This window comes from Panthera pardus, unplaced genomic scaffold, assembly GCF_024362965.1.
Source record: "Panthera pardus isolate Hobbes unplaced genomic scaffold, ASM2436296v1 HiC_scaffold_12, whole genome shotgun sequence".
NCBI classification, from domain to species: domain Eukaryota; kingdom Metazoa; phylum Chordata; class Mammalia; order Carnivora; family Felidae; genus Panthera; species Panthera pardus.
The window spans coordinates 95,268,194-95,281,441 of record NW_026526677.1 but is presented as its reverse complement, the minus strand read 5'-3'; the positions used below and the strand labels follow the sequence as shown (position 1 = coordinate 95,281,441).

At 50.5% G+C, this 13,248-nt stretch overlaps 1 protein-coding gene across 2 annotated transcripts in view; it reads left to right on the top strand.

Annotated features, from left to right (window-relative positions):
• Positions 1-13,248, top strand: part of UBASH3B (ubiquitin associated and SH3 domain containing B) — a 139,824-nt gene that overhangs the window by 97,635 nt on the left and 28,941 nt on the right. Inside the window, exons 2-5 of one of the 2 annotated variants that reach the window (XM_053900356.1) lie at positions 4,901-4,958; positions 5,734-5,920; positions 7,234-7,432; positions 10,822-10,991. In XM_053900356.1, the coding sequence (XP_053756331.1) occupies positions 4,901-4,958; positions 5,734-5,920; positions 7,234-7,432; positions 10,822-10,991 (614 nt within the window). The remainder of the gene's footprint in view (positions 1-4,900; positions 4,959-5,733; positions 5,921-7,233; positions 7,433-10,821; positions 10,992-13,248) is intronic. The other variant, XM_019468844.2, reaches the window with a different exon arrangement.

Genomic DNA, 13,248 nt, shown 5'->3' with positions numbered 1-13,248 from the left:
AGCATTAAATATTGCTAATATTTGAGATTATCTTAGCTACATGAAGGAATGATAGAATTTTCGTCGCATGGGGAGTTTCATCTACTTGCAGGATTACAGGCTTGGCCTCCTGTCTTCTCTTTTCCTACATAACGAAGTTTTCGGTCACAGGGAACCAAAGCAAGAGCGTACACGATCTGGAGGCTGCAAGATGTGCTGACCAGCAATCCAAAGCCAAGGACAGAACAACTTCAAGTAATTGGAAAGCTCGGCTTGATTGGATCAAGCTCTTACTACTTTGAGGGAATGTCCTTCCTTTTCTAGTAGTATGTGTGTTGCTTCTCGTGTTTTAAAAGATTCCGGTGTCAGATATTTGAGTTTTGTCAGGTGCAGAAAAATAGGGGAAGAACTCTTCTGAGGGCACGTAAAAGATGAATGACCCTGGAGAACCTGGGAGTCTGAGCCAACCTGTCTACCTGAGCCAGGGATGCCTTGACTGTTTATTGATCCCAGTATTGAGTGATTTGGGAGCTGACGGTACTCCGTAGGGAATCGGAACTCACCGGGTAGCCTAAAAGAAGTGTCTGGCTTACGAACAGAAAGAGATATGGAATCACAGGCTGACAGAAGCAGCTTTATGAATGTGGTTCCCACAACGAGACCTGGTGTCTGGTGAGGATTCTTGGTCTAGCTGTCCTCATGGAATGTAACAGAAATTGTTCGCGCTCACCATGCACAGACTTATCTGTACTATACTGCCTAGGGTCGCTTGGCCTACAATTGAAGAACGCCAGCCCCAGAAACTCCCTTTCCTCTTCTCTGTATGCCCAGCGCCTGACATACGGCTGGTGTTCGGCCGAGGGTGGCCCTTAAACAGGACGTTCCAGTCCAGCTCAAAACCTGTGGTTCTGAGAGGGAGCAGGAATCATGCTGCACTGGGACACGGGGCCGGCCTGAATCCACACAGGCAGGCCTGAACCCAACCACAGGACCCAGAGGCGATGGTCTCCCAAAAGGACCCAGACCAAACTCTATTAGAGTGTAGCTTTCTGAGCTAAACTTTTGGTTTGGGTTTTGGTTTTCGCTTGGTTTCCTGGTAAGAGTTCCTGGGGAGGAAGCGAAGGCGAGAGGAAAGAAAGGAAGGGAGGAAGACGCAGAGGGAAGAATGCCACTTTGTCTTAGGCAAACCAGAAAGGAATATTTCCTTTCCAAGCCCTTTTAAGACTTGAGGGCCTCTCTGTGAGCGTGGTGGTGGGGTCGAGCAGTGGCCCTGGGGCCAGACCAACCTGGAACCTAAAATTTAGGAGAGCTGAGGGCAGACAGTGGGAGGGATCCCAGGGAGAGCGAAGCAAGGCCATCAGTGGGGGCTGCTGGTTCCTCCCATGTGGGCTGATGTCCTCACAGACGCTTGCCTGATCTGTCCGTGAGCCATTGTTTTGATCTGATTGGTGCTGTTCTTTCAAACCACCATGAGTAGGACATCAGAGTTTGCGTTGGTTTTTTTGTTTGGTTGGTTGGTTTTTGGGGTTTTCTTCCCCCCACCTTCTGCTACGAATGAACCCTAGACATAATGGGCAAGGTTAGGACCGGGATCAGAGGTGAAATTTGTGTTCTCACGTAACAGAGCTGCAACATTTCCCGTGTCCCGCCAAGTCCAACCACAAAGATCCCATCTGAATAATCGGCTGCTATAATCCAATGGCTAGACCACTCGCCTTTGAGTTTAAAGGGATACTCCGCCTTGATCTGCCCAGGGTCTCCGACAGCCTGCCAACTTCTGAGTCACTCCGAGCGGAGCAGCTGTGCAGGCTCAGCCTGGTGTTTGGGGTCCACCCCGCACACCCCACTGTTCTTGGCACTGGCCCCATCGATGGGCCGTGGAGGTGGGAGCTCTATAGCAACAGTCTTTGTACAGCAGGGTGGAGCGGGGAGATGTGCTGTGCCACTGCCCATGTTCCGTCTGTTCTGTGGGCAGAGTTCTGGGAACACACTCAACCCAAACCATTGTCAGCCTGCTAGTGCGTGAAGGAGCAGCAGAGCCCTGCCTGTGGCTTGTGACCCTAGGGAAGTGGTGATTTTACTCCCGCTGCCCACAGAATCCCATTCCTCTGTTTCAGATCGGTAATGGCTTTCTAGAAACTTTCTCTACCCCCGCCCCCCCCACCACCAACAACAAAAAAAACAGAGCACCTCACTTTCACAACACCTTCCTTCCAGAAAGTTTTTGTTTTTAATGTTTATTTATTTTTGAGAGACAGAGAGACAGTGCAAGCAAGGGAGGGCCAGAGAGAGAGAGAGGGAGACACAGAATCGGAAGCAGGCTCCAGGCTCTGAACTGTCAGCACAGACACGCGGCTCGAACTCATGAACAGCAAGATCATGACCTGAGCCGAAGTCAGATGCTTAACCGACTGAGCCACCCAGGTGCCCCCCAGAAAGTTCTTTCTGGTGTCTAACGTGAGCCCTTTGTGCTCTAGCCAAAGCTTATTATTTTTTTTTAAATTTTTTTTTAACGTTTATTTATTTTTGAGACAGAGAGAGACAGAGCATGAACGGGGGAGGGTCAGAGAGAGGGAGACACAGAATCTGAAACAGGCTCCAGGCTCCGAGCTGTCAGCACAGATCCCGACGCGGGGCTTGAACTCACGGACCGTGAGATCATGACCTGAGCCAAAGTCGACCGCTTAACCAACTGAGCCACCCAGGTGCCCCAAAGCTTATTTTACTTTGGCCCTTGCTAGAGAAGGTACATCAGATACAAGAACCTTCCATAAAATTGAAGATTTCTCAAACCTGTCTTCTTCAGAAAGAAGAATTTGGGTTTTCTTAACCTTTCATCAGAGCCTTGTCACCCAAACCTTTCATTATCTTTCTCAATTATATCTTTGAGCCCTCTCCAAAACCTGTCTTTTGAGTTATGGGGACCGTAACTTAATTAGATCTCTCATTTCCAGATGATACTCCTGGTGCTTAAGGAAAAATGAATTAAATTTCAGTCAGATATATTTCACTGGGGGAAGGGCCTGTAAAAAAGAAAGAAAAAGAAAGAAAGAAAGAAAGAAAGAAAGAAAGAAGAAAGAAAGAAAGAAAGAAATTGGATCCTTTATATAAATAGGACATTGTATCACAAATGAGTTTTTCTTTCCCCGGTTTTTTGAAACAATGGGTCTTTTTTTGGTGAATGTAATTCCTCAGAGATTCTAACCTAAAAGACCATGATTTGCATTCTTTCGTGGGTATGTGGATTCTGCATCCAAAAAAAAAAAAGCATACGATGTGTGCCTCTAATAAGTGGGCAACATGGCAGCAATTAAGCACCTTAAGGTCTGGGGCGAGTGGGGGGGGGGAGGAGGGAGGGGGGGGGTCCCTGTGTTTCCAGCCTTTTCTGTACCAGCTTTTGTTCTGAGGGGTTCAGAGGGGTCTGTCTGGCTTGCTTCTGTAATGCTGTTCTACTTAGATGTGTAGATGTCTTAATCCTGATCATATGGTGTTTATGCTCAGAATTTCATACGGGAGAAGGTATTTAATTGATCTTTGGGCTGTGGAACCGAGCCACAGAGCCAATGGTAGGGACAGGCTGCTTTGAGCCCTCACCTGAGATCCCCCGGGGTAAAGTGAAGAAGTTGGGCTCACTCACAGATGACCTGAAGGTCCTTCTAGGCTGACCCCTGTGAAAAAGAACCCTCTTCCAAAGAACCTGGATCTGTAGACTACAAGGGATGGGAACGGCCATTTATTGATCAACTCCGTGGGGTCAGATGAGAGTTCAAGGCCCCTCAGGTACACACCTATGGAGCAGATATGGCTAAGTGGCTGCCACCACAACCTCCCCACCCACCCACCCCTGCCCAGAGGAGTCTACACTATTTGGATCCCACTCAAAATGTCACTTCCTCAGTGAAGCCTTCCCTGACCCCTTGACCAGCCCAAGTTCGGTGTTCCCGTCCTATGTTCTTATGGCTCCCCATGCTTTCCCTTCATTGATTGCACTCGCCACCAATGTAATTATCTGTACAATCAAGGTTTTCATGCCCGCTCCACCCAAATCTCCATGAGGGTGGGGACTGTAGAAGTCTTGTTTGTCACCGTATTCCTGGAGCTTAGCACAGTGCTGACAAAATAGTTGCGCTTCAGGAAGTATTTCTCGAGCAAACAGAAGCATGAATGCAGAACGAATGGATGCACGGCAAAGCTGGTGACAAAGTCAGAACTGGCTGGCTCTCAGAGACCTGAGATTTGAGACACTCTTACTCGCGTGCTTGTGCCCAAGGGCCTCACCGCTGTCACCTTCCTGTGACACCGCCCCGTCCAGTAATAGAGTTTTGACTCCAGCAGGGGGAGTGATGGAGGCAGAGCCCCGGGCCACACTCTCAACCTGTCTTTTGTCCCCAGAGGCGTCTAAAAGAGCGGGGAGATTATAGATCTAGCCTGAGGCTGGGGGTGGTGGCTGGAGATGGGTGGGAGGGGTCACTGAACTGGACCAAAGCAAACATCCTTGTGGGCATCAGCTTCTAACATGCTTTGCCAACGGGCTGCAAACACAAAACTGCTCGGCCGGGGATCTGGGTCAATGAGAGTGGGTGAAAAGGAAGGAGGACGGACCAAGACAGGCAACCTTTAGGGAAGCAAAAATAAAATTCTAATGTGGAAACTGCTGAAAATAGACTGCATGGCTGTCGGGCTGCATGCAAATCCAGTGCTAATTACATGGAAATTAATTACAAGTCCTAATTTCCATATGCCTCGCTAGGACCCTTGGGGGGAGGGGGCGTCCTTGCTGCAGGTGTCTGGTCTCACCCCCACCCCCACACGCCATTGAGGAGGCTCTGATGTCGTCTCCTTCACACTCTCGCCACAGCAGTGAGAAAAGCTGATAGGAGGCTAAAAATACTAACAATAGAAATTTGATTTCTTCTTCCAGACAAAAAGCCTTGGCATCCACAGGAGGGAGAAGTGTTCAGGCAGCATGTGACTGGTTGGTATGAAATAAATAAATAGAGAAAATAGCATATAATTAACTCTAAGTGTACGTGGTTGAGCAGGGATGTGCAGCCTTTCTCTAATGGACTGGGCGGGGGGTGGGGGACAAAAGACCGTGTGACAAGCCATGTGACATGTGACAGGGTTATCAAGCTCATGGCCTCCTGGGTCTTGGTTCCAGGGTGTGCTTCTCCTTAAAGCTGTTTAAAGAAATTCAAAGCATTTCCAAGATACAGCCCCTAACATGGTATCTGTCCCCCGACTTCACTCAAAGATACACCTTAGGTGCGTGGGTGCTGGGTGAATCGATTTCAACAAAACAAAACAAAACAAAAACACCTTGCGGGACATCACTGCCCAGGGCAGATCCCTACGCTCCTGTCTGGAGGCACGTGGGTTTAATCGTAGGGATGGATTTTTTTTTTTTATTGTCTGAGAGAGAGAGAGAGAGACAGAGCATGAGTGGGGGAGGGGCAGAGAGAGAGGGAGACACAGAATCCGAAGCAGGCTCCAGCTCTGAGCTGTCAGCACAGGGCCCAATTCAGGGCTTGAACTCATGAGCTGTGAGATCATGACCTGAGCCGAAGTCGGAGGCTTAACCGACTGAGCCACCCAGGGGCCCCAGGATGGATTTTTAAAGCACAAAAACGAAAACCCATCCCCTTACAGTGCCTGGGGTATGGAGCCTTTGGAGGGCGGATCTGTCCCTTTCGGGTCTTCCTTCCCTTCCACTGTTCTCAAGCGGGTCCTGCTTGGCTCCCTTCTCTCTGGCAGGTTGTTCTCCCACGTCGGCGACCCCTTCCTGGATGACCCCCTGCCCCGGGAGTACGTCCTCTACCTCCGACCCACCGGCCCCTTAGCACAGAAGCTCTCCGACTTTTGGCAACAGTCGAAGCAGATCTGCGGGAAGAACAAAGCCCACAACATCTTCCCCCACATCACCCTCTGCCAGTTCTTCATGGTGAGCCGCAGACCCTGCCCTGGCCCCCCAGCCCCTCAGCCCCTCAGCCCCTGCCCGGGGAGCCCGGCTGCCACACCCCAGCCAGCGCCTTGAGACCTGGAGTCAGAGTCAGCAGCCTCGGGGAGCTGGCCGAAAGAGTCACGGGCTCCTGGGCTTGAATGGACCGTTAAGGAATGAGTACGGTCCCATCTGCCGGGGCCCAGGAGCACCCCGGGTCGGATGCACCAGCATGATGATTGCTGTTCCTCAGGACTCTAGGGACAAGCCTGACCCACTGAGTCAGGACCTGGACGGGCGGCCCCAACACTGAAACTAAAGCATTTCCACCCTGGTCCACGGGTAAGAGTAGAAATTAGGGAGCTAGGAACAAGAAATGTGCTCTACAGACACGGGAGGGGACTTTAGCCTCATAGACCCTCTGGCCACGAGTTTTGTCTCACCAGATCTTTCTAGAGACAGCAAAGATACCTGTGACCCGCCATAGTTACCTAATCTCCATAATCCTAGCTATCACAGAGTTTACTTAATGACTAAATTAAATCCCCCTCCGTGTAATAAATATAAATACTTTTCATCTACTTTAGTTCCCTGTGGAGATAGAGCAGAATTGGCTTATCCAGGTGTATTCGAGATGAGGCAGAATGGTAGCACTTTTAGACATTTTCAAAAAGTATTTTGAAGTATTTTTTTTCCAGCTTGTCTCTGCCTCTTTAAGACAAACAAAACAAAACAAAACAAAACCGTGTTCCTCACACCTTCTTTCTTCCCGTTCCCTCTGAGAATTATAATGATTATCACTTCCTCCCAGTCATTCCAGGATCTTTCTCAAAAGCATTCCGAACGTTAGAGACACTCATTTTCCCCCACTGCTCCAAGAGGGTGGGGAGATGATATCACAGCTCTCCGAGCTAGCGTGAGACTGGCAGCCGGGTCAACTTCCGATCATCCGAGGAGAACAGAAAAGTCACAGATGATGTGAGAGCAGGGGAAAGCACATCCTTTACCCTGAGATGCCGTTTGCTCCGGGCCCATTCCCCTATTCTCCCTTCCCGCTGGACCAGGCTGCGCCCAGGGGCACAGCAGGGCAGGGCGGGAGGCAAGCGTTGGTCCCATGGCCCCAGCTGAGTTTACCAGTTAGATGGCCCACGTCCGGATAACTGGGAGCCTGCAGTTCTCCTCTGTCCTCACAGACAGAAGCGAGGGTTCAGGGATGGTGTCCTCGGCCTCCAGCCCCGGGGCAGAGGATGCCAAATGTTCAGTAGCGGTAGCCCTCCGCCCCCCTCTGAGTGGAGCGTTTTGTTTTCCCCTGCCAGTGTGAGGACAGCAAGGTGGACGCCCTGGGGGAAGCCCTGCAGACCACGGTCAGTCGCTGGAAGTGCAAGTTCTCGGCCCCGCTGCCCCTGGAGCTCTATACCTCCTCCAACTTCATTGGCCTCTTCGTGAAGGAAGACAGCGCGGAGGTCCTCAAGAAGTTTGCCGCGGACTTTGCCGCAGAGGCTGCGTCCAAAACCGGTGAGCTGACAGCTGCCAGGCCAGGCGTGGGTCCCGTTCATCAAAAACGGGGAAGGAAAGGGATCGGAAGTTATGGACGGCTGGGCTGGGGCCGGCAGGTGGAGGGCCCTACGGGGATGCGCGGAGCAGGACGAGGAGCACAGCCCTTTCCTGCAGCACCTGTGGGCTCCCTCTTAAAAACAGCGAACTACTGTTCTGCTAAGCCTCCTGGGAGAATGTCCAACGTCGACCCTCAACAGCCAAGTTGAAGGCTCACAACTCACTGTTTCACACTGAAGCCGTAAGTGCATCCTCTGCAGCACCGCTCTCTCTCTCCAGTTCAGAGTTAACGAACCTTCCTTCCCTGCCAGCCTCCCTGCCATGAAGGCCTCTGTCGGGGTCTCACGGCTCACTCCGTGAGGGCCCAGGGCTGTGCTCGGCGGGGTAGCACAGCACAGAGAATAGAGTGGAACCACTTAGATAATAGATCCACCGGGCCCACGTCCCGCAACTCCCCGAAACCCATTAGAGGGGTCCCGAAGCTTCAACAGTCTGTCCAGAAATGTCACCCCTTCAAGATGTTTCTTGCTCTTTCCACGGCAGGCCTTAGTTCAAGCCAGCTGAGATTTCCCACCAAAGGAATTAGCTTAAAAGATGCTCAGGATATGTGTTGACTTAGAGGCAGGAAGCACGGAGAGGGGACAAGTGGGAGAAGTTGCCAGAGCTTTCCGGTCTGCCTACAGGTACAGACGAGCTCACTTAGGTCAAGGTGAGCCTTACCTGCAGTGGGACAAGACAGACAGTGGGGTCGAGGGGGGAAGAGTCGGCAGGGGGCAGTTTCTGCTGGCTCCCTTGAGAAATCGCCATCAGTGGGTATTTCTTAGGGACCGCGATGCATTCATCCGTGAAGAAAGCAACGTAACAAGTGGTTTCTCCAGGCCCGAGATACAGGTTCAAGTACCTGTGCTCACAGAGAGCTCTGAGAAGAGAAAGGCCATCATAGGATGCAGTGGCTCCCCCTTCGCAAAAAAGGAAATGCATGCTGGGCTGGGCGATGTGGATCCCTACAGTGGAGAAAGGGCCCTGCAGGCAGGAAGGAACAAAGTGTGTGCAGAGGCTTGTGTGGAGCCCCCTCTCCCCGCCCCCAGCAGAGCAGAGCTGGGCGTGAGCCGTACAGCTGAATCTGAGCATCGCATGCAAACTGGAACAGAGTTGGCCAGCACCCCCCGCACCCCGCCCCTTTCAAGGAGGGATGGAGACGGGAGAGACCTGAGGAAAACCCCTGCTTTGCCCCTTGGTCTCCAAACCTCTGACCTATAACTCACCTGCCATTTTGCTTAGTGTTCTTTACCAGAAAAGCCCCCGTTAGGGCTCAGGATTCTAGAAAGAGTGTAGCGAAGGCTCAGCGTCACCGAGCAGGATTGCAGGGAGGTCTCCCCTCTCAGAGGAGCTCTGAACCTTAAGATACCTCTTCTACTTAGGGAGGGGGGGGGCTCCTTAGAGCCCCTCCCCAGGCACCCCTTCTTCCCCCGGGACTAGGCTCTGCTTTCTAACTTCGCTGGGGCCTGCCATTTCATGGCTTAATATTTCAGAGAAATGACATAATAGAGAGGCAAATTGTTTCCTGTTCCTGTCCCTCCACTTCAGGAAAATGACTCTTTTTCATCCCACAGTAGCTATTACCAAAACCACTAAAACTCCCACAAGACCCAAAACTGGTGGTGTGGCCACAAAACTCAAATCCTTCACAAATGTGTAAAGCGGGTCTCAGCCAGGGCTGTTCCAGACTCTTAAGGCGCATAATGAGTGAGAGGCTGCGAGGCCCTTGCTTGCTTTCCTTGTAGGCAAGGGGAGGGCCAGCTCTTCTCCAGTATCTGTGGCCACTCTTTCTAAGAACTTGGCCGCTCGTTCTCTGCCCCTGTGTGGCCCCCTGGTGGTGACCGGGAGAACCGGGTGGCGCTGCCCTGGGTAGCTGGTCCAGCTTCTTGCCTCCTTATGTGGATGGCTGGCCATCCCGTCTTGGCCCTAGAACCTATGCCTTGATATTCTAGACTTTTCTGCAGACCCAGAGTCCATCAGCAAGTAGATTTCTTGTCCTCCTCCGTCCTGGGTGGCTTAAGGAGATTCATCATGCATGTATGTTCGATCATTGACCGAATACTAAAAGCCTGTATCACATGCTGAGCACTGGGGATTCATTGCAAACAGGACACAGAAAACCTTCCCTCATGGGGCTTACACCAAAAAAAAAGAAAATACGATGTAGTGTAACAGAAAAATATCCAACTGCTACATCTGTCTCCCTGGGACATGAACAAGCCCCTTAATTCCCTACCTTCGCAAATTCCCTACCTTCCCTTTGGTTGTATCTTCTGCGCTGTTCTAGCTCGGACAGTAGATGGATCTCCCCCATGTAAAGATGTACAAAAGAGAAACATAATTCACCGTTTTGTTTTGTTTCTTACAGTGTCTTAGAAGCACAGTCTGTATACATTTTTTTTTCAAGTTTCCTTATGTATTTTGAGAGAGAGACAGAGAGAAAGCACAAGCAGGGGAGAGGCAGAGAGGAGGAGAGACAGAATCCCAAGCAGGCTCCACGCTATCCGCACAGAGCCCGATGCAGGGCTAGAACTCATGAACCGTGAGATGACGACCTGAGCCGAAATCGAGAGTCGGACGTTTAACTGCGTCACCCAGGCACCCCACCAGTCCGTTGTATACTTTAAAGCAGTGGCTTCAGTCGGGGAGATTTTATCCCCCGGGGCACGTGTGGCCGTGTCTGGAGTCGTTTTTGGTTGCCACAACTTCTGAGGTTGTACTACCGGAATCTAGTGGGTAGGGGCCGGGGGATGTGGCCACAGACCCCACAGTGCACGGGGCAGCCCCCACAACAGAGAATCATTCTGTTTTAAACCCTGGAAAACCCTGTCTTAGACCTTGAAAATATTCCATCTTTTCCCCTGGCTCCTCTGTCGGAGCCGCCCAGAAGCCAAGAGACGCTATTTCAAAACGACGGCGATCGGCCCTGGCCCGCACGCCGTCGCAGGATCTCTGCTTTGGTGTCAATTAGCTCATCCTTTGAGGTCGCGGTCTCCTCGGGCTGGTGATCCTCCGTGTGTTACTAGGAGGCAAAGCCGACCCAAACAGTGACCTCTCCGCTTCCCTTGTCGGGAGCCAGGGGTGGCCCTTTCCCTCTCGAACTGCAGGCTGTTCGCGATCTGTTGCACCTGCCTGTCCCCTTATTCCGCTGCTGTGAAGGACAGCGGCAGCTCTTGTCCGGCCACGGGACGCCCTCCTTTGTCATTTGGGAGGCGGGATTTATGAGGGCCATCCTTCCGTGTTCTTCCTGGAGCCTCCACCGTTGCTCTGCTGACCACGTTCCAATAACGGTTCCCTTCCTTTGTTTCCAGAAGTACACGTGGAACCTCACAAGAAGCAGCTGCATGTAACCCTGGCTTACCACTTCCAGGCTGGCCACTTACCCACCCTGGAGAAACTAGCCCAGAACATCGATGTCAAACTCGGCTGTGACTGGGTGGCTACCATATTCTCGCGAGACATCCGGTTTGCCAACCATGAGGTAATGTCTCACTGTGGCTCCTGACCCTACCGGAGGCACAGGGGGTGCGGCCAGAACCCGGGAGCACGGGCAGCTCCCTGCTACAGGGAGATGGGGACCAAAGGAAAGCAGCGGAGTGAGCACCGGACCACAATTTCCTCCGGGCTCGGCCTGCTTCCTTGGGAAGTTCTGAGCTTGCAGCCCTCCTCCCCGGGTCCCAAGTGACTCATCTGTGTAATAGCCCCATTGTCCTGTCTGCCCTGCCATTCCACTCATTACTGGAATGATACAGAAGTGAAAAGGGAGAATAGAAAAGTATGTTGGAAAAGATTTTAATTCTATAAATTCACGGAGTTAATAGAAGACCTCATCCAGATCTTAGGTAAGGAGGACACAGAAATACAAATATATATATATACGTATATATACGTATATATACGTACATATATCTGAACACATAATTAACAGATACTTGCTAAGTATCTATGGCATGTAAGTTACCATGGAACATACTAGAATTTTATTTTTTATTTTTATTTTTTTGAATTTACATCCAAATTAGCACATAGTGCAACAGTGATTTCAGGAGTAGATTCCTTAGTGCCTCTTACCCTTTTAGCCCACCCCCCCCCCACAACCCCTCCCGTAACCCTCAGTTTGTTCTCCATATTTATGAGTCTCTTCTGTTTTGTCCCCCTCCCTGTTTTTATATTACTTTTGTTTCCCTTCCCTTGTGTTCATCTGTTTTGTCTCTTAAAGTCCTCATATGAGTGAAGTCATAGGATTTTTGTCTTTCTCTAATTTCGCTTAGCATAATGCCCTCCAGTTCCATCCACGTAGTTGCAAATGGCAAGATTTCATTCTTTTGGATTGCCGAGTAATACTCCATTGTGTATATATCCCACATCTTCTTTATCCATTCATCCATCGATGGACATTTGGGCTCTTTCCATACTTTGGCCGTTGTTGATAGTGCTGCTATAAACACGGGGGTGCATGTGTCCCTTCAAAACAGCACACCTGTATCCCTTGGATAAATGCCTAGTAGTGCAATTGCTGGGTCGTAGGGTAGTTCTATGTTTAGTTTTTTGAGGAACCTCCATACTGTTTTCCAGAGTGGCTGCACCAGCTTGCATTCCCAGAAATATACTAGAATTTTTAAATGTGGTCCTGTCCTCAAGGAGTTTGAGTCCAGCAGGGGAGAGAGAGCAGATACATGAAATAAAAAACAGAGGAGACATGTTGTGACAATTACGTGCATCCCCTGGGAGGCCTGAGTGGGACCACTGATTCCCAGCGCATGTGGGAAGGTTGGCATAATCCTAGCATCCTTCTTTTGAGGGAATCGATAGTGATTTCCAAGACAAGCCTATGCTACTCTGAAGAGTAATATTGCCCTTTGTTTTAAGGAAAAGCTGAGACAAAGAGAGTGGCAAGTGACTGGTCCATAGCTAATTAGCAATTTAGGACCAGAGCTGAAGCCAGAACCCAGGGATTCTGACCAATAAAAACAAGCAGCCCATCTGAAAAAAAAAAAAAAAAAAAAGACCACACAGTTTAATGAGAAACTTGTCATCTAGTGTAAATACATTTATGAAACCGAATTTGCTTCCAGTTTTTCAACAGTAAAAGGGCTGATATTTTTGGCAGTTTATCTAGCCTCTTAATATCTCGACTTTTTTTTTTAAGTTCATTTGTTTTGAAAGAGAGCGCACATGTGTGAGCGGGGAGGGGGGGCAGAGGGAGAGAGAAGCCCAACGTGGGGCTCGATCCCACGACCGTGAAATCATGACCTGAGCCAAAATCAAGAGTCGGCCGCTCAGCTGACTGAACCACCCTCCTACCCTTTTGTAAAATGTGAAACACGGTTGAATGAAATCTCAGGGTCTAGACCAGCTGATCTAGCCACTGTCTTGGAATGTTGAGAAGAGCTGACCCATGAACCAGGGGTCCGGGCCAGGGCACGGAGCCTGCGAGCGTCAGGGACATGCAGCTTTGACCCCGCTGACGAGAATGTCCTGCCCTCCTTCCAAGTCATTTGATGGAAGTTTCTGGAAAGACACACCAAGGAGACGGGGCTTGATCTTGCTTAAGAATTCTGACATCTCCTGGAATTGCTCAGGATGAGCCCTAAATATAACGGGAGAGGTGTGGCTGACCAGACTCCTCACAAGGACAAAGAAAAAGGAAGCCAAGGGTTGCATGCAGATGGGCTGTGAGAAGTCACCTTTGTCAGAGAGGGAAGGTGGCAATGGAATTTTACCAGGAATATCTTCTA